Source organism: Chinchilla lanigera, unplaced genomic scaffold, assembly GCF_000276665.1.
Source record: "Chinchilla lanigera isolate Chin_1 unplaced genomic scaffold, ChiLan1.0 scaffold00112, whole genome shotgun sequence".
NCBI lineage: Eukaryota > Metazoa > Chordata > Mammalia > Rodentia > Chinchillidae > Chinchilla > Chinchilla lanigera.
In genome coordinates this window covers 126,140-146,759 of record NW_004955513.1, presented here as the reverse complement: position 1 = coordinate 146,759, position 20,620 = coordinate 126,140, and the positions used below count along the sequence as shown (strand labels likewise).

The 20,620-nt window shown below is 52.5% G+C and overlaps 1 protein-coding gene across 6 annotated transcripts in view; it reads left to right on the top strand.

The window, feature by feature from the left end:
* Positions 1–9,128: 9,128 nt before the first annotated feature.
* The window catches only part of Fnbp1 (formin binding protein 1), a gene marked incomplete at its 5' end in the record, with an annotated part of 51,628 nt that continues 40,136 nt past the window's right edge, over positions 9,129–20,620 (top strand). For all 6 annotated transcript variants that reach the window (XM_013506668.1, XM_013506672.1, XM_013506671.1 and 3 more), the window contains 3 exon segments: positions 9,129–9,244; positions 15,658–15,714; positions 16,843–16,990. In XM_013506668.1, the coding sequence (XP_013362122.1) occupies positions 9,129–9,244; positions 15,658–15,714; positions 16,843–16,990 (321 nt within the window).

The following is a 20,620-nucleotide window of genomic DNA, read 5'->3' as shown; positions in this document are numbered from 1 at the left end:
TCTTCGCTATGCAGTGAACACTATGTAGCCCAGGCGGGTCTCAAGCTTGTGGAGATACTCCTGCCTCAGCCTCTCCAGTACTGGGATCACAGGTGTGCGCCACCACACCCGGCTGAAAGTGTTCTCTTAAATCTCTCATCCATTATCACTAATGAATTCATAAAAGAGGGGTCTTTTTGTTGGTTTGTTTGTTTAAGTAATGCAGGCTGGCCTTGTACTATGTAGCCAGGCTGATTTTGAACTCTCAGTGATCCTCCTGCCTCAGCCTCCCCAGTGCTGGGATGACAGGCATGCAGCCCTCTGCCCCCAGTCCATGAACATTTAATGTAAACTCTGCATGTGTTTGATGAGCTGTCCAAGAAAAGGATTCCTTGATTTGAGGAAATCCTGACTTCAGGGGGCCAGTGTGCCTTTTAAATACTACTCTAATTGTTTGGTTATCAGCGTTTCCTTTTCAAAATAAATAACCTCAGGAATAAAAGAGAACTCTTTTTTTGAGACAGGGTGTTGCTGTGTAGTGCAGGCTGGCCTTGAACTCACTATGTAATCCAGGCTGCTCTCAAACATGTCCGTCCTCCTGCCTCAGCCTCTTGAGTGCTGGAGTTATGGGCGTGCACCATCATGCCTGGCCGGAATGTTCGTTTTGAAAGTAAAGTGTTAGCCAAGACTTGTGAAGCTTGCTGCAGCAGCACTGCTCCTAGCTATAGAAATTCAGAAGCAACCAAGACCTCGTGCAATAGCTGACTAACCAGTGTGGGGCCGCCTGACAGGGAGATATCACCCACTGATAAGACAGCGTGAGCACCCGAGCCGTGAAAAGACACGGAAGGAATTGAAATACACATGGCTAAGTGAAACAGCCAGTGTTCCACTTAGTGAGATTCCAGCGCCTGGACAGTCTGGGAAAGGGAAAACTATATAGGCAGCAAAAAGGTCCCTGGTTGCTTGGCACTGAGGTGGGATGAAAAGGTGGGTCATGGGATTTTTAAGGCAAGAAAAGAAATAGATTTTGTCTGCTGCAGCATCAGTGGATAAATGACATCATCCACTTGGCAAAACTCAGAACTGATCAATGCCAAGACAGCGTTGGTGTGAACTCCAGGCTTGAGTTACTAACACCGCGTCAGCAGAGTCTATTACTTTAAGTTAAAAATCACAGAGCACAGTGAAAGTCTTGAAGCATAAAGATGTCAGATCTTCTTGTATACACAGTTAGAATATTTACATAGTGCAAAGTCCAAATTGATCTATAGGGTTTTAGATTTCAAACAATCTACAGGGCTGAGGATGTAGCTCAGCAGCACAGCGCTAGCCTGGCAAGCACGAGGTTCTGAGTTCGAATCCCAGTACCAACAAAAATCTACTTTTCTCCCATGACTTTTATTTTTAGGATCTCACTATGGAGCCCAGGCTGGCCTCAAACTTGCAGCAATGCTCCTGCCTCAGCCTCCCGAGTGCTGGGCTGACAGGCGTGTGCCATCACACAAGATGCGTGGAGCAGAGTCTTTCATTGTGAGACCAGGTCTTGCTAGGCAGGGACATCAGCAGTGGCGGTTTTTGTTCTTTTCCTTGGTGTGTCTTGTCCATATCCGACACAGAATGGACGCCGTCGTCCCCATCCTCCCCTGCCTGGGATGGTAGAAGCCAGTGCTTATGCCCTAAGCAGCCTCCAGGACAGACTCCCAGCTGGGCACTGCCCCTGTGGCAGTTGCAGAGCAAGGAGCACCTTGGTCCTGCCCTCCACCTTGAATTGGTCCCCACCGTCAGTCACCGCTTCTTCTGCCGGCCACGTGTGATGTTGCACTTTGTTTCTGTGGTTCTGTGGCGTGTGCACCTTCGGGCTGCGCCTTCCGGCCTGCACCTCCCTGCCTGCACCTCCCCGCCAGCCCCCGGCCATTGTCACAGCAAGAGCTCCCCAAGTCAGCTCCGGCGCCGTCAGACTCCTCTTTGGCAGTGGAGGAAGCCGGGAGGAGTGAAATGAGACCACACTTGGGGCCCCTACCTCTGGGGCAAACTTCTGCGCAGCCTGCAGACCTTGATCCCCGGGCTCAGGAAGCTGAAGCAGGAGGATCTCCAGGAGGTAGAGGCCAGCTTGAGCTGCCTAGTGAGACTCTGTCTCAAAAAAACAAAAGAAAGGAAATTTGGGGGTGCCTTGATGAGGAGCGTAGACGGACTCATCGGGTCAGGTTAAGACCGGGCCCCCTCCGAAAGCAGAGGCCCGCGGGCTGGGTGGATATGCGCTCGCGTGTCCTTGGAAGAGGCCTGTGTCACTGCGGTCTAAGGCATTGCGCCTCAAGACATTCCCTGAATCCTTGGGCTCTGTTTACTGCTTCTCAAATCAGGCCACTGGCCCTGCCCTAATCCCAGGATAGTCTGGGATTTACGGTATTTGTGAAGGATTTGGGTACCAGGGGTCTGGAAGGGAAAAACCCACTCACCAAGCTGCGGAGCCCGACTGCAGAGCTGCGGGTGACTCGGCTGCGACTGGAAGTTTCTGTTTTCTTTAAAGTACAACCTTACAATTTTTCTCATCGCTTTTCTACCCATCTTTTTCTATGCTAGCTCAAGACTGGGGGGATTGCACACAGGGCTTTCATACTGAGCTACACCCCCAGTCATTTTTCTTCTTCTTTTTGTTTATTTTGAGACAGGGTCTTACTAAATTGTCCAGCCTGGGCTTGAACTTGGAGATCCTCCTGTCTCAGCCTCCCAGAGTGCTGGAATTATAGGTGTACCCCTCTTTATCCAGCTCTGAGATATTTTTTGTAGCTCTGTGCAGTGAACATCTAGTTTATAAACACTATGAGAAAACAGAATTTGTGCCAGGGTGGTGACGCACGCCTGTAATCCCAGCACTCGGGAGGCTGAGGTAGGAGGATCCTTGTGAGTTCAAGGCCAGCCTGGGCTACAAAGTGAGCTCAAGGCCAGCCTGAACTGCATAGCAAGACCCTGTCTCAAAAAGACAAAAAAAAAAAAAAAAAAGAAAACAGAATTTGTGCCGACCATCTATTGCTACATCATGAATTTTGGGAGTGGTGTTTAACATGTAGTAGGTGCTCAGTAAAATATTTGTTGAGCGAATGACTGTTTTTGACAGGGAGTAGAAACATTGTACATTGTTTCCTGTGATATTTTTTGTACTCTTTATTCACCTTTATTTGAGAGGCTGATGATGTACTGTATTCTTGTTTTGGTACTTGGAAACTTTTTAGCATTTGAACAACAACAGATCTGGAGTTTTAAAACAACTTTTCCCCCTAAGAGTGAAATCTTCTTTGCAATCAATAATCTAACACACTGTGCTTGAGTATTAAATGATGCCCACTTTCAGAAAAACACGTTCTATTTTTGTGAGGACAATAAAGGAAGCGCATCAATCGAAGCAAAGGCATTCAATGCTTTAATGGGTTTTCCTATTGACTGAAGTTTTCCTTTCATAAATTATCTCCATTTTTGATTTCCAGTTGGCAGGGCCTCAAGTGATCTGAAGTTTTCTTATCCTGAGAAGTTCTCCATCAACCAGTTGTAAACTGACAGTTAGGGAGTTTGACAGAAGAATGTATGAGGACGCACATGTAACAGTATGATTTATACAAAACTAGCACAGTGAGCCAGGTGTGGTGGCCCAGGCCTGTGCTCCCAGCACTGAGGAGGCTGAGGCAGGAGGGTCACTGTGAGTTGAAGGCCAGCCTGGGCTACAGAGAGAGACCCTAACTCAAAAAAAGCAAACAAACAAAGGTAAAATGAGCGTCTGAAGCAAAAAACCAGAACACTGTTTTGCCCAGTGTCTCCTGGGCCACCCCCCCAGCCCCGACCACTCAGAGCTCCTTGTCCCTCCCTACCCTGATTGGGTGCCATATAAATTTGGCATTACTGACACATGTTCATCTGTAAGATTTTATAAAACCTTTTTGTGTGTGTTTGTGGTTATGTAGCTGCTTTGTTTGCTTTTATTGTCTCTTTGAGACAGGGTCTCACCATGTAGCCTAGGCTGGCCTCAAACTTGTGATCTTCCTGCCTCAGCCTCCTGAGTGCAGGGATTACAGGTGTGCACCACCTAGCCCGGCCTCCAGCTGTTATAATATTTTGAACTAAATTGATTTTAAAACACATTTTAGGTGGAGGTCTTCTTGCTATTCGTCTTTGGATAAATTTTCATCTTCTGACACTTTTTCCTCAGAGGCGAGGCGGGCTACTGCCCCTGATGGCCTCCTAAGGGACTTGGCTTCCCAGGGTGCCCACACCCTATGCAACGGAGTTACGAACAACCAGGGTGTCCACGGCGCAGACCAAAGCCGCCTGCGACACGGAGCGGACCAGCGATTTGCTGGCCTCAGGGCCCCTTTCCTTGAGTCCAGGTCACTCACACAGATGTCACTGCAGCGTCTGAGTCTCCCCCCAGATTGGCTTCTCCCAGGGATTTGGCACCAGGGCCCCCTGAACACACTTTCTGTGATAGGAGGCCCCATATTAAAAGTTGCCTTGTAGCCAGATGGCCCTGGCACAAACCTTGGTGGGTTTGGGTTCAAGGGACAGTGACACCTTAAGATCAAGGGCAGGCTGGGCATCTTGGTTCCCACCTATCAGCCCAGCCTTTGGGAGGCTGAGGCAGGAGGATCACTGGGAGTTAGTTCAAGGCCAGCCTGGATATGTCTCAAAAAGGTGAAGGTGAAGTGTGAGGTCAGGAGAGGACTGTGGAGGGCCCTTGGAAGATGCCAAGGGTTGCTGCCAGCTGCTGGGAAGCATCCACCGGGCCCTTGGGGTTTTAGAATGCACGGCTGAGAGCTGGTGTATATAGTGTGCACTCATAAATTACGCAGTGTTTTCCATTACCTGGCTTTCTTCATTTTTGCAAATGTACAACTTAGAGCAGCCAGGCCTGGTGGCACATGACTGTAGTCTCAGCCTCTGGAGGCTGAGGCAGGAAGATTGCCAGGGGTTCAAGGGCAACTTGAACTACTTAGTGAGTTCAAGAACAGCCTGAATTACATAGCAATATCCTGTCTCAAAAAAATGAAAAAAGTCTTAGACAGAACAGTGAAGATTATTAATTTTATCATAACCTCAAGCCTCAAATATACTTTTTTTTCAACTAAGGATTTGACCCAGGGACTTTGCATTGAGCTACATCGTCACCTTCCCCCTGCACCCCCAGACAGGGTCTTGCTAAGTCCCTAACTTATCTAGGCTGGGCTCAAAACTGGGATCCTCCTGCCTCAGCCTCCCAGAGTGCAGGCATTACAGGCACTGAGCACCACACCTGGCAATACACGTTTCTAATTGAGTGTAAAGACGGAGATGGGCTTATTCCTGAAGCACTTCCCTATGCCCCAGAATGTTACGCAGTTGAGTCATAAGTGGAACAAATCACTTTTGCCTGGGAGGATGATTTTTTTTTTTTTGGTACCGGGAATGGAACTCATGACCTTGTGCTTGCGAGGCAGGCGCTGTGCCTCTGAGCCACATCCCCGGCCCCTGAGGGAATGATAGACAGAATGAAGCATTTGCAGCTATTTTCCTAGAACCAGATGGAGGGAGACGGATGTCACTTCTAGGAAACAACCGACAATATTTGTTGTCAGTGACAGCTTTCTAGCTTTTAAGTGAAAATTAGAATTTGGAGAAGGTTGTATTTCCCTGGGAGTGCGACAGCTTCCAAATATTTAGAGACTCAGAAAAGATGAGATAGGCCAGGCATGAGCAAATGTGAGCCTTTGATATCTTCCCGATGGAACGTGTCAGCACACTCAGAAGATAGCGTCAGTACATAGCGAGGAGATCATATTTTCTGTCTTTTTTTTTTTTTTTTTGAGACAGGATCTCACTATGCCGTTCAGGCTGGCCTTGAGCTCACTTTGTAGCCCAGGCTGGTCTCAAACCCGCAAGATCCTCCTGCCTCAGCCTCCCAAGTGCTGGGATTACAGGCGTGCGCCACCACACCCAGCAAGATCACGTTTTCTGAAGGCCCAGTGAAGAGTGTGTCCTCATTGTACACAGATAAAGAGCCTTCAGCCAGGCCCGCCTGTCACCCCAGCACTTGGGGGCTGAGGCAGGAGGGTCCCCAAGAGTTTGAGACCAGCCTGCACTGCATAGTGAGACCCTGTCTCAAACAGACAAAACAAAATAAACCTGAAGTACAAGATTATTTGATTGTGACCGAATCTGATAGTCTCAGATGCCGCACTGCAGCTAGCCTCTGAGGGACGGTTTGTCAGGTTTCAGTGTCATGGTGAAGAATAACTTAAAGTGATCTCGAAGGAATGTTGAAACTCTGCTGTTCCTAACTGCCCGTCTGAGGGAAGCTGTAGTTTTTCATTTACTGCAAAGTCCGGAGCGGCAGCAGGCTGAGCGCGGGAGCCAGCTGTCTTCAGTTAAGCGGGGCAGGAGAGAGATGTGCAAAAACGCAAAACAGACACCGTCTTCCCAATAGTTTTTCTCTTTTTGCAGAAATCAGTTTTGAAAAATAGCCGGGCGTGGTGGCACACGCCTGTAATCCCAGCACTCAGGAGGCTGAGGCAGGAGGATCGTTGTGAGTTTGAGACTAGCCTGGGCCACAAAGTGAGCTCAAGGCCAGCCTGAACTACATAGTGAGACCCTGTCTCAAAAAGACCAAAAGATAAATAAATAAATAAATAAATAAATTAATTAATTAATTAATTAATAGATATTTTTGAGGCAGAATCTCACTATGTAGTTCAAGTGCCTTGAACTAACTGTGGAGCCCAGGCTGGTCTCAAACTCACAGCAGTCCTCCTGCCTCAGCCTCCTGAGTGTTGGGATTATAGGTGCCTGGCACCAGGGAGGTTTTGAGCACAGATGAACTTTATTGAAAAACAGCTTATGGGACGAGACTACTAGAGTATTTTGTGGGTTTTTTTTTTTTTTTTTTTTTTGGTTTTTCTCTGGTACCAGGAACCGAACTCACGACCTTGCGCTTGCCAGGCAAGCGCTTTTGCCGCTGAGCTAAATCCCCAGCCCCTTGTGGGTTTTTTTTGAAAGAGGATTTTGCCTTGTTGCCCAAGCTGGTCTAGAACTCTAGGCTCAAAGAATCCTCCTGCTTCAGCCTCCTGGATACCTGTGGCCATTGGCAGGCACCAGACTGCCTGGTGGAGGCCAATAATTGTTGTCTTTTTTTTTTTTTGAGAGATTGTCTTACTGTGTAGCCCTAAGCTGCTTTTGAACTTGCGATCCTCCTGCCTCAGCAAGGACTTGGTTGTCAGAAGCTGTTGCTTTTAAATATGCACATGACGTTAAAAAGTTTAAAAAGAATTGCAAACTAATGTAATTCGGGAAAATTGTTAATTGTTGTCAGATTGTTAATGGGACAAGAAGTCTAGGGGCATAGCCAGGCGTGGTGGTGCATGCCTGTCATCAAAGCATTCAGGAGGCTGAGGCAGGAGGATCCCTGTGAGTTCCAGAACAGCCTGGGATACAAAGTGAATTCAAGGCCAGCCTGAACTACAGTGAGACCCTGTCTCAAAAAAATGGAAAAAGAAAGGGGCGGGTGGTGTGGCATCCCCAAAGAGGACTCCTGTGGAGCAAGGGGTTCTTAGCATTTTGAAAATAAACTTGATTTATAAACTTCCCAGACTCCGGCAGCCAGGTGCTGCTCACTGCCGAGCAGAGCGCTGGAAAGAAGCTATGTCACCGGGGCTGCTTCACAGCCACGCTCCACTCTGTGCATTTGTTCTCGGGCCTTCGAGAGACCTGCGCTCCTGCTACACTGCATATTTGCTCAACAACCCTTGTCGGCAGAGATAACAGAAATAAATAATCTCCTCGAGACGGAACCCAGGCTTTGCGGTGTATGCCGTGGAAAGCCAAGAATCAGTGAGAGCTTTAAATACCTGTTTCAAAAGCTACTGGATATTTTGCAGTGGTTTTTTTTTCGTTTTTTTTTTTTTGAGACCGGGTCCTGCTTTGTAACCCAGGCTGGCCTCAAGCTCATGGTAATCCTCTTGCCTCAGCCTCCTGAATGCTGGAATGACAAGCGTGCGCCCAGCGCCCTGCAGGACTTTGAACAGAGTCCACACAGGATAGGGGCTGCACGGTGCGTGCAGGGTGGAGAGCCGCGGTACAGCGCGGCCCTGCCGGCAGAAGTTGTGCTGCGTGTTTAGAAGAGGTCGGGCTTGCTTGTGGGTGACAGGCGAGCGCTACCCGGGGAGTGGGTCTCGGGCGGAGCGCCACAGGGGCCGCAGCCTGGTCCTCTGTCCCGCAGCCCCGAGACTCCGCGCTCGCCCTGGCTGCCTCCTCCGCAGGGCCGGGGCCTCCCTGGCGGGCGTCCCGCCCCGCCCCCTCCCGGCCAGCTCCTCTGCGCAGCGCTGCTCCCCAGCCCCGGCCCGGCCTGACCTCAGATCCCCGAGCCCAGCTGCTCCTCGGGCCCAAAGCGGGTGGGTCTGTGTTTCCAGCTGTCTCAACTCCTGGTGAATCCCACACCGTCGCGGGGAGCAGAGCCCGAGAGCCCCGTGGGTCCCCTGTCCCCTGTCCCCTGTCCCCTGGACCATGAAGACAGCCTGCTGAATGATGACCGGAAGCAGCCCTGTGGTCCGGCCACCCCTGCAGGTCTTGGGCCACTGGATGCTCTGAGCTCGGCACTCAAGGCCCTGGGTGGTGACCCGGCTCCCTGCTGTCTCTGCTCTCTGCCGGCCACACCCATTCCTTATCCCCACTTCCCCTTGGGGGCACCGAGGGGATCACCCACCGCAGTCCTGGGCACCCCAGTCCCCAGAACTGCCGCGGCTACCAAGCCTTGCTCCCGGCGCGGAGCCGGCTCTGGCACACCGCGAGGGCCTGCTGTGCGTGTGAAAGGACCCGGGTGTCCATTCATCCCCAGGGAGAAAGCAGAGCCCTGTGCCTCTCCCTTGGCCCTCCTCGCCCAAGTCAGCCCACCGCCTTGAGCCCCCTGGGTGATGCCAGTGTCGCCGCCAGCTCGAGGCATGGGGCGGCGGGGGGCACCTTTCCTTCCACCGTGACCTTTGCTCCTTAGACGCCAGGCAGTGGCCTGGGCCGTTCGCAGTCCGGGCCTGTGACTAAGCGCGGCTGCAGGGCTGAGGGCGCCCGGAAAGTGTCGCGGCTGCCGCGGGGCCGGGCCGCTAGCGAAGCTCACCTGTCGCGCGCTCTCTCCACAGGACCAGTTTGACAACCTGGAGAAGCACACGCAGTGGGGCATCGACGTCCTGGAGCGGTACATCAAGTTCGTGAAGGAGCGGACCGAGATCGAGCTCAGCTATGCCAAGCAGCTCAGGTAGGGGCCGGGCGAGGGGCCGCGCCGTCCTGTCCCCGCTGTCCTCTCCCCGTCCCGTCCGCGCTGCAGAAAATTCATTTCTACAGGACACTGAAAATAAAAGGCAAGGCGTTGTTCCTTAGGCTCGGTTTTGTGTCGTTTTTGCTGCTGTGCTGGGGGTGGAACCCAGGCCTTGACGCTGCTCCATGCCGCAGCTCAGGCCCGAGGTTCACTGCATTTTGGTTGATTTTTGAGACAAGGTCTCACTGTGTAGTCCAGGCTGCCATCAAATTCGTGACAGTCCTCCTGCCTCAGCCTCTTCCCTGACTGCGGGGATGACAGGCGTGCGCCACCACACCAAGCTGATTTTGGGTTTTAGAAGCATGGAGTTTTTGCCAGGTGTGGCGCACGCCTGTCATCCCAGCTCCAGGGAGGCTGAGGCAGGAGGACTGCCATGAGTTTGAGGCTGGCCCTGGCTACATAAGCAAATTCAAGGCCAGCCTGAACTACATAGTGAGACAGTGAGACTCTGTTTTTTTAAAAAAAAAGTACTGAGTTTTCATCCAGAGTATGTATTGTAATGATGAAAGAACAGATTTTTATAGGGTTGTCATCATCGTTGTTTAAGCATCTAGCATCTACCCGGGAGGCTGAGGCAGGAGGGTCACTGCAAGTTCGAGGCCAGCCTGGCTCATGTAGTAAGTTCAGTTCAGTGAAATAACATAACTAACTGCCAGACCCACAGCATCCCTAGCGCCCTGTGCGGCTCTGCCTCAGCAGCACTTGGGCTTTTAGCTCCGAGAGCCGGAATGGAAAATGGTCCTCTCTGTTCATTATTCAAACGCAGCTCCATTAGTCATAATGTGTTGTCTCTCACGTGGAAATGCCTTGCAGAGCGGCCTCGCCCAAGTGACGCCCACTCCTTTCCTCCTCTCTTAGAGCTTGTTTATTTTTTCTTTTCTACTAGTCCGAACTTCTCTTCCCTGGTGCCTCGGTCCTGTCCGCTTGCTCACGTTTACAGGACTGGGGGGCGAGGGCATGCGGGCAGCTCTGCACATGCTCTGTCCTGCGCATGTGCGTGCGATGCTGCGTGGGGGTGCTCAGGGCTTTGCCAACGTGAGGCGACTGCCTTTCTTTTTTGCCGGGTGTGTGGGTTTTTTTGAGACAGGATCTCTGTGTAGTTTAGGCTGCCCTGGAACTCACTATGTGGTCCAGGTGGCAATCCTTCTGCCTCAGCCTCCTGAGTGCTGGGATTACAGGCGTGGTCCACCACGCCCAGTTTAAAGATGATGTTTTTATTTTGACTTGAAAATGATTTAATACAAGCAGGGCAAGGAACCTGGAACGCATGGCGATCCTCCTGCCTCAGCTTCTCCAGTGCTGGGATCACAGGTGTGCGCCCCCACGCCTGGCTGTTTTGGTTTCTTGGTTTTGTGTTTAGTTTGGTGTTCCCACTCGCTAAACGCGGGCCTTCAGACCATTGCGGGCCCCCAAACCCAGCTGCCCCTTGCGGCTGCCGCGCGGTCTTGCCTGAGCCTTGGCTGAGTCACAGGTTTCTCCTCCGACCCCGCCTCCTCCGTCCCATCCTGGCTGTCCCCGCCCTCCTCCCTGAAGCGAGGGAGCCAGCAGAGCGCTGTGCCCTGCCCGCCCCCCTCCCTGCACCCCAGACACCGCCCGACCTCCGCCTGCCTCCACCTGGCCTGAGTGCCCCGGGCACCTCCCTGCGTACTTAGCATTCGCGGTGAGACTCTCCCTGCAGTTTACAGTACACTCGGTACACGCCCCCCTGCTCAGTATACGCCCCCCTGCTCGGTACACGACCCCCCTGCTCGGTACACCCGGCATCCTCTGAGGGACCCTCATGTACCGTGCTTGGCTTTTTTTTTTGGTACAGGGCCTCTGTACTGCTGTGGCCTCAGTTCTTTTTTCTTTTTCTTTTTTTTTTCTTTTTTTTATTGTGAAACAGGGTCTTGCCAAGTTGCCCAGTCTGGGCTTGAACTTTCAATCCTGCCTCAGCCTCCCTGAGAGCTGGGATTGGGGGTGGGAGCCCCGTGTGGGCAGCAGTTGTGCCTGTACCTGGTCCCTCTCGCTGCTGCTTTTCCCTTTGTACTCCCTCCCTATTCACAAAGCTGTTTCCATTCCTTCCTTCTGTTCTCTTTTGTTCTTCTCCCCCCCTCCCCCCTTGTTCCTCATCCCATTTGGACCCTTCCTTTTCCCAGTGTCTATTATACATCTTTTTTTCTTGCCTTTATGAGACAGGGTCTCGCTATACAGTTCAGGCTGGCCTTGAGCTCACTTTGTAGCCCAGGCTGGCCTCGAACTGGCAACGATCCTCCTGCCTCAGCCTCCTGAGTGCTGGGACTATGGGCATGCGACACTGTGGCAACTTTGGTCCTTATTTACTTTCAGTTTCTCACGCCAGAAATACAGTGCATATTTAAATGCGTGTCCCCTTTATTTCACTTAGGAGTGTGGTCTCAAGGGGCATCCATTTACTTAGAAAAGACTTGAGCTTATCCTTCTTCGAGCTTATCCTTCTTTATGGCAGAGTAGTACTTCATTGTATAAAAATGCACAGCATCTTCATCCATTCTTCAGTGATGGGCGTTTGGGCTGTTTCCAAGATTTAACTATCACAAACTGCATTGCTGCAGGGTGTGGCAGTGCAGGGCTTTAATCCACACTTATAATCCCAGCACTCAGAAGGCTGAGGCGGGAGGATCTGTGACTTCAAGACCTGGCTGGGCTACAAAGTGAGCTCAAGGCCAGCCTGAAATGCATAGTGAGACCCTGTCTCAAAAAGACCAAAAAAACTCGCCCAAAAACTGTGTTGCTGTAAACATGGGTCCTTGCTGTCCCTTGCGGCGGGATTTCAGCACTGACTGTTCCCCAAGCTCCACCACCTCCACCTGCAGAGCGTAAAGAAGAGTGACAGGGACCTGTGTCCTTGGACGCAGGAACCTCAGGTGCGGCCTGTGGAGGCCCTCGGCCGGCGCCTGTCCCTGGGTGGCCGGCTGTCAGCGGTGACGCCTCCTGTCCTGGTCCTCGAGTCCCCCCAAAGCCGGGCTTGCGTGTTCTTCGGGGGCCATGTGCAGCTGAGGAAGCCTGGCCTGAGGCTCCGCTGTTCCTTCTGAGACTTGGGGCGCTTCTGTCTCGGGCTGAGTCCCTTCAGCAAAGAGGTGTCGTGGGCTTGTGGACCCCCAGGTTTGGGGTGCGCCCAGCACAGGTTGTGCTGAGAGCTGGAAGGTGGAGACACCGCCTCGGGCCCCTGTGCGAATCACAGTGTCTTTTGCCCCATTTCCCGTCACTGGTTCCGGCCTCCTCCCTGCCCCACCCACTTCTGTCTGAATTGGGTCCTGCGGCTGCTGCAGTCCTCTATCCCTTTCCCTGTCACCTTTGCCCAAAGCCTATGAACTGAGGGTTTGTTTATTTTCCCCTGTTGAAAATTTTCTTGGTTCAGGGCCTGGTGGTGCACACCTGTCATCCCAGCACTTGGGAGGCTGAGGCAGGAGGATTGCGAAGTTCCAGGCCAGCCTGGTCTCCACAGCGAGACCCTGTCTCAGCTGCACCATCCCCTAAGAAAAAAAGAAAAATTTTTTGGCCTTTGTCTTTTACATTTTGTTGTTAGCAAAGCACTGTTCCTGGTTGACTTTTACTTGGCCACCTTTATCCAGGAATCTGTGGTGAGCATTAAAACAATAAAAGAAACACAAGCATCCCTGAGGCCCGCCCTGGACCTTGTGTCTGGGTCTGGGCGGGGCCCAGGGTCTCGTTTTGTAAACTTTCCCGCTACGGGTCACCGGGTCTGCACCCAGCATTCCTAGCGAAGGGAGGGCACTTTCCTCTTCCTTTCAGTCTGCTGGACAGCGAGTCAAGTAAACACTTCCAGTTCCTCAGACAGATCACAAAACTTTAATTATTTATGCTTATTTATCTTTTTTCTGTTTTATTTTTGTTTTTTTGAGACAAGGTCTCACTATGTAGTTCAGGTTGGCCTCAAACTCACAGGTGTCAGTCCTGCCTCAGCCTCCTGAGTACCTGGGTCACAGCCCACATGCAACCGGGCCCCACCCCATAAAATTAAAGTTTGGTTTTTTTTGAGACAGGGTCTGGCTGTGTAGTATACTGTTAAGACTGGCCTCGAACTCACTGTGTAGCCCAGGCTGGCCTTGAGCTCACTTTGTAGCCCAGGCTGGCCTCAAACTCACAGTGATCCTCCTGCCTCAGCCTCCCAAGTGCTGAGATTACAGGTGTGTGCCACCACGCCTGGCTCTCATGTGTATCTTTTAAAGGGTGGTTGTGGGAAACCAGCCAAAGAAAGGCATTGTGTTTTCAACATAAAATGGATCTGCTTTTTGCCTTATGTTTTCTCTAAGGCTCTGAGCTATAACCATGAATGAAATTTTGCCCTTTTTGTATTCTTTGTCCTTTGTTTTTTTGTTTTGTTTTTTGCAATGCTGAGGATGGAACCCAAGCCCTGTCACATGCTGAGCACATGCAAATGCTCCCCGCTGAGCTGCACCCCCAAATTTTGTATTCCTTTGGATTTAGAATGATTAGATAAATCCTGTCATCCTAGCACTCGGGAGGCTGAGGCAGGAGGATCATGGTGAATTCAAGGCCAGCTTGAGCTACATAGTGAGACCTTGTCTCAAAAAAACAAACAAAGCTACATAGTAAATTGAGACCAACCAGAACTACACAGTGAGACCCTGTCTCAAAAAACCAGAAGGAAGGAAGGGAGGGAGGGAGGGAGGGAGTGGGGAAGGACCAACCCAGCCTGGGAGGGCTGTAGAGCTGGTGTTGAAAGCATTTCAGTGTCCCTCCGAGGAGGAGAACTGGACATTTCCCTGGGTCCTGGTGGAAGCATGGACATCCGGGGCAGCACAGCCGTGGTCATGGCAGGCACGCTGACGGCCTGGGGACCGTAAGAGACAGTCGCTCGCGATGCTGCTGTCCCCACTGACCCGGTGTTCTCTGCGTCCTAAGAAAGCCAAGCGCTTGCGCAGGAGCCTGCTTGGTCCTCATAGCCAACAGAAGACGGGAGCCGCGTTCGCGGACACACAGCCCTGTGCAGACTGACCAGCCAGCGCAGGCGGGCTCCACCTGCAAGCGTCCTCAGCTTTTTTTTCGTGGTGCCAGGGGTTGGACCCAGGGCCTCTCCCGTGTGAATGAGGCGAGTGCTCTGTGGCCGAGCCGCGTCCCCGGCCCTTCTGTGAATGTTTTTGTGTATTTTGTTGGGGGGGGTGGCGGGAATCGAACTCAGGCCCTGGCGCTGGCTAGGTGGGCGCTGCACCGCTGAGCCACATCCCCGGCCCGCAGACGGTGCTGAGCGCGAGTGGGCCGCAGAGAACAGCGGTCCTTCTTTGACTCTGACTACAGTCTGAGGACGAGGGAGTCCCGCTTACCCCGTTTGCGCAGAGCGGGGCTCACACTTAGGTGTGAGGACCTGACATATTTTTGCAGTCAGGTAAGAGACCAGTGACCGAGACAGAATCCCAGGGAAGACTGCGGAGGCCGCACGGGCGCGGCTCTGGCTGTGGACCATGAGTCTACGGGAAAGCAGGGGCCATGTGTATGGTCCGGCCCGTAGGAGCGAAAGTACATCTTTTTTTTGTACCGGGACTCGAACTCAGGACTTTGCACTTGCCAGGCAGGCATTTGTGCCGCTGAGCTTCATCCCCGGCCCGAAAGTAATCTTAATGAGGCCGAAATAGCATTTCCCTGACTGCTGCAGCCGCGTACAACAACTGAAAATTAAGACAGAATCCAGAAAATTCGATAAAGATGTGGTAGGGTATTTCCTGTGACAGTGAAGTTAAACGCTAAGATGAAAACAAACGCAGGGGTTGGCTTTCGGCCTGGAGAGGATGTGCGCGGGGCCAGGGCCGGGCTCTGGCTAAGCCGAGCTGGGGCCGCGCGCCCCAGGCAGGTGAGAAGCTTCCCGGTGGCCCGGCCTCCATGCCGGCCAGCCAGCACGGCGGCCTTTAACCTGACATCCGGCAGTCTGGCCTGGGTTTGGGGCGGCGATGGCCAGCAAAGAGTGACCACGAGGAGGCGGACAGCCCCTCCGGCCCAGATGAGAACCCCTGTGCGGTCCAAATGCGCTGATAAAACCCAGTTGGGCCCAGCCGCGCCCCGGGAATGACCGCAGGTCACTATTTCCGCGTCTGGTTTGCTCTGCCCAGGAGGTCAAAGGTCACACTGTGGGAGTCCCGCCTGAGGCACACATGGGAGGAGATGGATTCCAGCTGTGCTTGCCTGTGTGTGTGTGTGTGTGTGTGTGTGTGTGTGTGTGTGTGTGTGTGTGTGAGAGAGAGAGAGAGAGAGAGAGAGAGAGAGAATCTTGTCAACAAAGCACCACTGCCATCTTTCATTCCTGATCTCTCGATCGGCTTTCTAAATGAGGTGCTGTGTCTGCGTTCTTGTTTTAGGAATCTTTCGAAGAAGTACCAACCAAAAAAGAGCTCCAAGGAGGAGGAAGAGTACAGGTATGTAGGTCAGGGGGTCGGTGGGGACGGTGTCATGCCCCGGGGGAGCCGTGGGGGGACCAGAGGAATCCAGATGTGTAGAAACAGGCTGCCGGGCCTGGTGGTGTGGCCTATACCCCCAGCACTTGGGAGACTGAGGCGGGAGGATCACCAGGAGTTCAAGGCCAGCCTGAACTAAGTCCCTCGAGACCCCGCCTCAGAAAACCAAAACCAAAAGCAAAAAGGTTGCATTCTACACTGAAGGAGAAAAGTACATTTAACTAGCTTTCCTTATACTGAGCCGCTGCTCCTGTTCCTGATTATTTCCATTAAAGTGTGAGGAAAAGTTGCAAAGTAGAATCTAAACACACGCAGGAAGTGTGGATTACACACTTTTTTTTTTTTGTCTTTTTGAGACAGGGTCTCCCTATGCAGTTCAGGCTGGCCTTGAGCTCACTCTGTAGCCCAGGCTGGCCTGAACTCACAACGATCCCCCTGCCTCAGCCTCCCGAGTGCTGGGATTACAGGCATGTGCCACCACGTCCCGCTGGATTACACACTCTTGCTATTGCTTCTGTAATATCAAGTGTCTTTGTTGTACTGCTCGTTTGGCCAAAAAATATATCTGTTTCAGTCTGCAATGAAGGCATCTTAATGATGCACAGACAGCCCAAAAGTATTATGTCTGTGATAGATTGATTGATTGCTTTGCTTTTGTTTTTTCAGACAGGGTCTCACTATCTGAGGTTGAGGCTGGCCTTGAACTCACTGTGTAGCTCAGGCTGGTATCAAGCTCATGGCAACCCTCCTGCCTCAGCCTCCCAGTGCTGGGGTGCCAGGGGGGCTCCACCAGGCCTGGTTTATGTCCCTCATCTATGTCTCTGATTCAGATCTGAGCGTCTAAGATGTCAGGGTGCAGCAAGTGTAGGTATTTGGGCGACACCTACCCGAAGCGTCACCGAAGCTAACTAGGATGAGAAGTGCTGGGTTGTAATGAATTCTGAGCCGCTCTGCAGAGACCTGGCTCTGTGTAATGAACCGTGCGGCCCCGCGGGAGTCGGGAGGAACGAGCCTGGCCGTAATTACTGTTCCCCGCCGGGCCGGAGGGGCCCGGGGCCTCGTGGTGAAGGAGCCGCGCTCTGTCCCCAGGTACACGTCGTGCCGAGCCTTCTTGTCCACCCTGCACGAGACCGGCGACTACGCTGGGCAGCACGAGGTCATCTCGGAGAACATGACGGCGCAGATCCTGGCCGACCTGGCCCGCTACGTCCAGGAGCTGAAGCAGGAGCGGAAAGCGGTAAGGCACTTGGTTTCTCTAAGAGACTGCGCCCCGGTGATGGGGACAGCGGGCAGCACTGACATGCAAGGTGACACCTCTGCCGGCCGTGGAAATGTTACGGACCCCGCTTCAAAACGAAAAAAGTCTCTTTCCGTGTGGCTTGGTGGCACACGACAGTCATTCCAGCACTTGGGAGGCTGAGGCAGGAGGATCACTGCAAATCTGAGGGCAGCCCAGGCTACATAGTGAGTTCAAAGCCTGCCTGAACCTGTCTCTAATAACAGAGTAACTTGTAGGTCTCTACATACAATTTTGAGGGTCTCCCAGGCCCTGTGAAACGTCACCTGGGAATATTGCCAGCATTCTGGGAGGCTGGAGCAGGAGGACTGCAAGTTCCAGCCTAGCCTGGGCAGTTCAGTGATTTAGCAGTGGTAAATGATAGTGAACCGAGTATCACCGAGCCCAGCGCTGGCTTCCGGTTGCTGACCCACTTCCGGTTGCGAGGGCCCTCAAGCGGTCTGGCCTCTTTGCGCCTGTCATCCTGTCCACACGTCCTGCATCTCTCCCTGCCACGCCCCCACCCGGGGAGCGCAGCATTTGGCCAAGTCCCTCATGGAACCATGCGCTTGCACAGTAGGAAATCCCAGCTGTGTCCTGTGTAAGTCCTGAAATGGAAGCCCACAGCCCAGCCTCCTCCTCCCTTCCTTCCCGTGGCCCCAGGCCCTTTGCAGGGCTTCTCTCCTTGTGTTCCTTTCTACTGCTCTTTGGGGGACGCTTCTGACCATTTTTTCAGGTGTTTCCTGCCCTGTCCCTCCATCTGCCTCACCTTTTCCACTCCATTCACACACCTGCCCCCCCTCCCGTGTCTACCTTTTTTCCCTAGTGCCTATGGGCAGCTAACTCTTTCCTCCCTGGAGAGAGGTTGCTAGGGATCGAACCCAGGGCCCTGTGCACGCTCAGCACATACTTTCCCCCTGCAACAGCTACCTGAGACAGCTCCTAGCAGCCAGCGTTTGTTGGTTTTGAGATGGGTTCTAACTATGTAGCTCAGGTTGGCCTCAAATGCCAAGATCCTCCTGCCTCAGCCTCCTGAGTGCTGGAACGACAGGTGTGCACCACCACACCCGGCTTCCCAGCTGGCATTTTGATGTATTTACCTGCAAAGCTTATTTTTCTCCAACCTCGTGCTCCCCAAGGACAGGGTTTTCATGCCACCCCGTGCCAGGTATGGTGGGTAACAGGGCCGGGCCAGGTGCTTAGTAAGTACCTTGCGGGGCAGAGTTCGGAGAAGCGGAGGCAGCGGTGGGCAGGGTGTGGCATGAGGCCCCTGCAACTCGGCTTAGCTCTCGGGCTGCACAGGATTCGGGCTTCCTCAGCTTCCCTTGCCGTCCTGCGACGGAATTGTTTATCTTCTTACACTCTGCTAATTGCATGCTTTTTTTTATAGTCGTGCCTTTTGCAGTTTGTTCCTTTTTTAAAATCAAAAATGATAGTAATTTGTGGAGGAAATTATCAGTAGTCCTGAGCTACATTAAATATCTGGTAATTTATAGCGCCCTTTTATTTGAAGAAGAATTACAAAGCCGGGCCTCTGAGTCAGATGTTTTGCTGGGAGGCTCCGCGGGCCCTCAGCTGGGAAGCTTCTCTAATTACATTAAAGTGGCATTTTAGGAAATGGTGAGTCTCTGGGAGCACACGAAGAAAGGCAGTAAACGAATGCGTATTCGTGGTTTTCTCACACACAGCCGCGTTAGCAGTTTTCCTTTTTTCTGTAACAGTTACCGTTCTTTTGAAGGGAGCCCATAGCTGGGCAGGGAGGCCCAGGCCTATAATCCCAGATACCTGGGAGGCTGAGGCAGGAGGATCACAAGGTCAAGGCCAGCTCTGTCTCTAAAAATAAAAATAAATACATTGAAGGATCACATAATGTGGCAATTAAAGCACTATCATTTTTGTTGTTTTCTTTTTTTTTTTTTTTTTTGTCTTTTTGAGACAGGGTCACTTTGTAGCCCAGGCTGGCCTTAAACTCACAACGGTCCTCCCAACCTCCCGCCTCAGCCTCCCTAGTTCTGATATTACAGGTATGCGCCACCATGCCGGGCTTCTGGCCTTGAATTTGTGATGACTCCTCTGCCCCGCCCTCCCCAGTGCTTTTGGTTTTTTCTTCTTTCAACACCGGGGATCGAACCCAGGGCTTTTTACCTTGAGCTACATCCCCAGCATTTTTAAACTTTTTAAAATTTTGAGACAGGGTCTCAATACTTTGCCTTGCCCTGGCTGGGCCTGAACTTGCAATCCTCCTGCCTCAGCCTCCCAAGAGTGCTGAGATTACAGATGTGAACACTGTACTATTTAAATGACCCTGGACTGTTCACCTGGCCCCCAAGGGTGTCCCTCGTGTAGGCCTGAGTAGCACCTGTCATTAATCCCACCTGTGGCCCTTGGGTGGGAATTGTGTCTCCTTTGCTATGCAGAGGCTGTTGGAAGGAGGGGTGGTCGGGCCTGTTTTGTGGGCTGGGGTGTCACACCCAGGTGCCCTTCCCCAGGGCGGTGCACATTTTTGTTTGCACTGAGTTTCTGTCCCAAGCGGTGACGTCTGGCCACCCTGACCTCATCCAGTGACTGAGCCGGCTGCTGAGCTGCTTCCCTTGCTTCCAGCTTTCTGGATAGGCCGTAAAGTTTCTCAGCTTACTGTGAGGGAGAAAGTGTTACAAAGTGTTCCATCCGGGGAGTTGAAGGCGCCCAGCTCACAGGGTGGGCGGGAGAAACGGCCTCATGTGAAGTCCCCATCCACAGAGAGATCCCACCTGGGGCAAGGACTCATGGGATCCCACTGAGCTCAGATGATGACAGGATCTCAGTAGACTGGTTTCAAACTTCTGGCATCCTCCTGCCTCAGCCTCCCAAGAGCTGGGAACCCAGGCTTGTGCTACCACACTTGGCTGTTGGGAAACTTTCAAACATACTCGCGGAGGTGTTTCATTCTGAACGCATCTGGAAAAGTCGGCCTCAGTGAAGGCAGCAGGGCGCTGCTCCCAGTGGGAATGTTTCAGGCTCCAGTTGGGGACTTATGCGTGAGTGACACAGAGGGTCCCAGGAGCCCCTGTACGGCGCATCCCGCTTCCATCGCAGCAGGGGTCAGCGCAGGCTCTGCGGACGTCCTGGCTTCGGCCACAGCCAGGTTCTGGCGCTCCTCCCGCTTTGCCCTCTCGCAGCCTGTGTGTTCCTTTGTTTTCCTCTGAGGCATCCAGGTGGATTTAAAATTCCAGATGGTCGCCTGCTCTGGCCTGAATTTTCACTGTTTCTTTCCCAGTCATTCCTCTCCCATCCGTGCTGTACCTTTTATTTTATTATTCTTTTTTGTTGGTTTGTTTTTGAGACAGGATCTTGCTGTGTAGTTCAGGCTGGCCTCAAACTTGCAGTGATCTTCCTGCCTCAGCCTCCCGGGTGCTGGGATTTCAGGTGTCTGCCACCACACCCAGCTGTGTGCTGTGTCTTCCTTTGATAACCTTTACGGTGTCCTATCTCCAGACAGCAAGGGGAGCCTGCGCCCGCCTCCCGCAGGCGTGAAGAGTGCATCTTTGCCGCTTCCCTCTCCAGCCTCCGCCTGATTTCTTGCTGCACAGTGAAATCTTCTTCAAAGCTGTC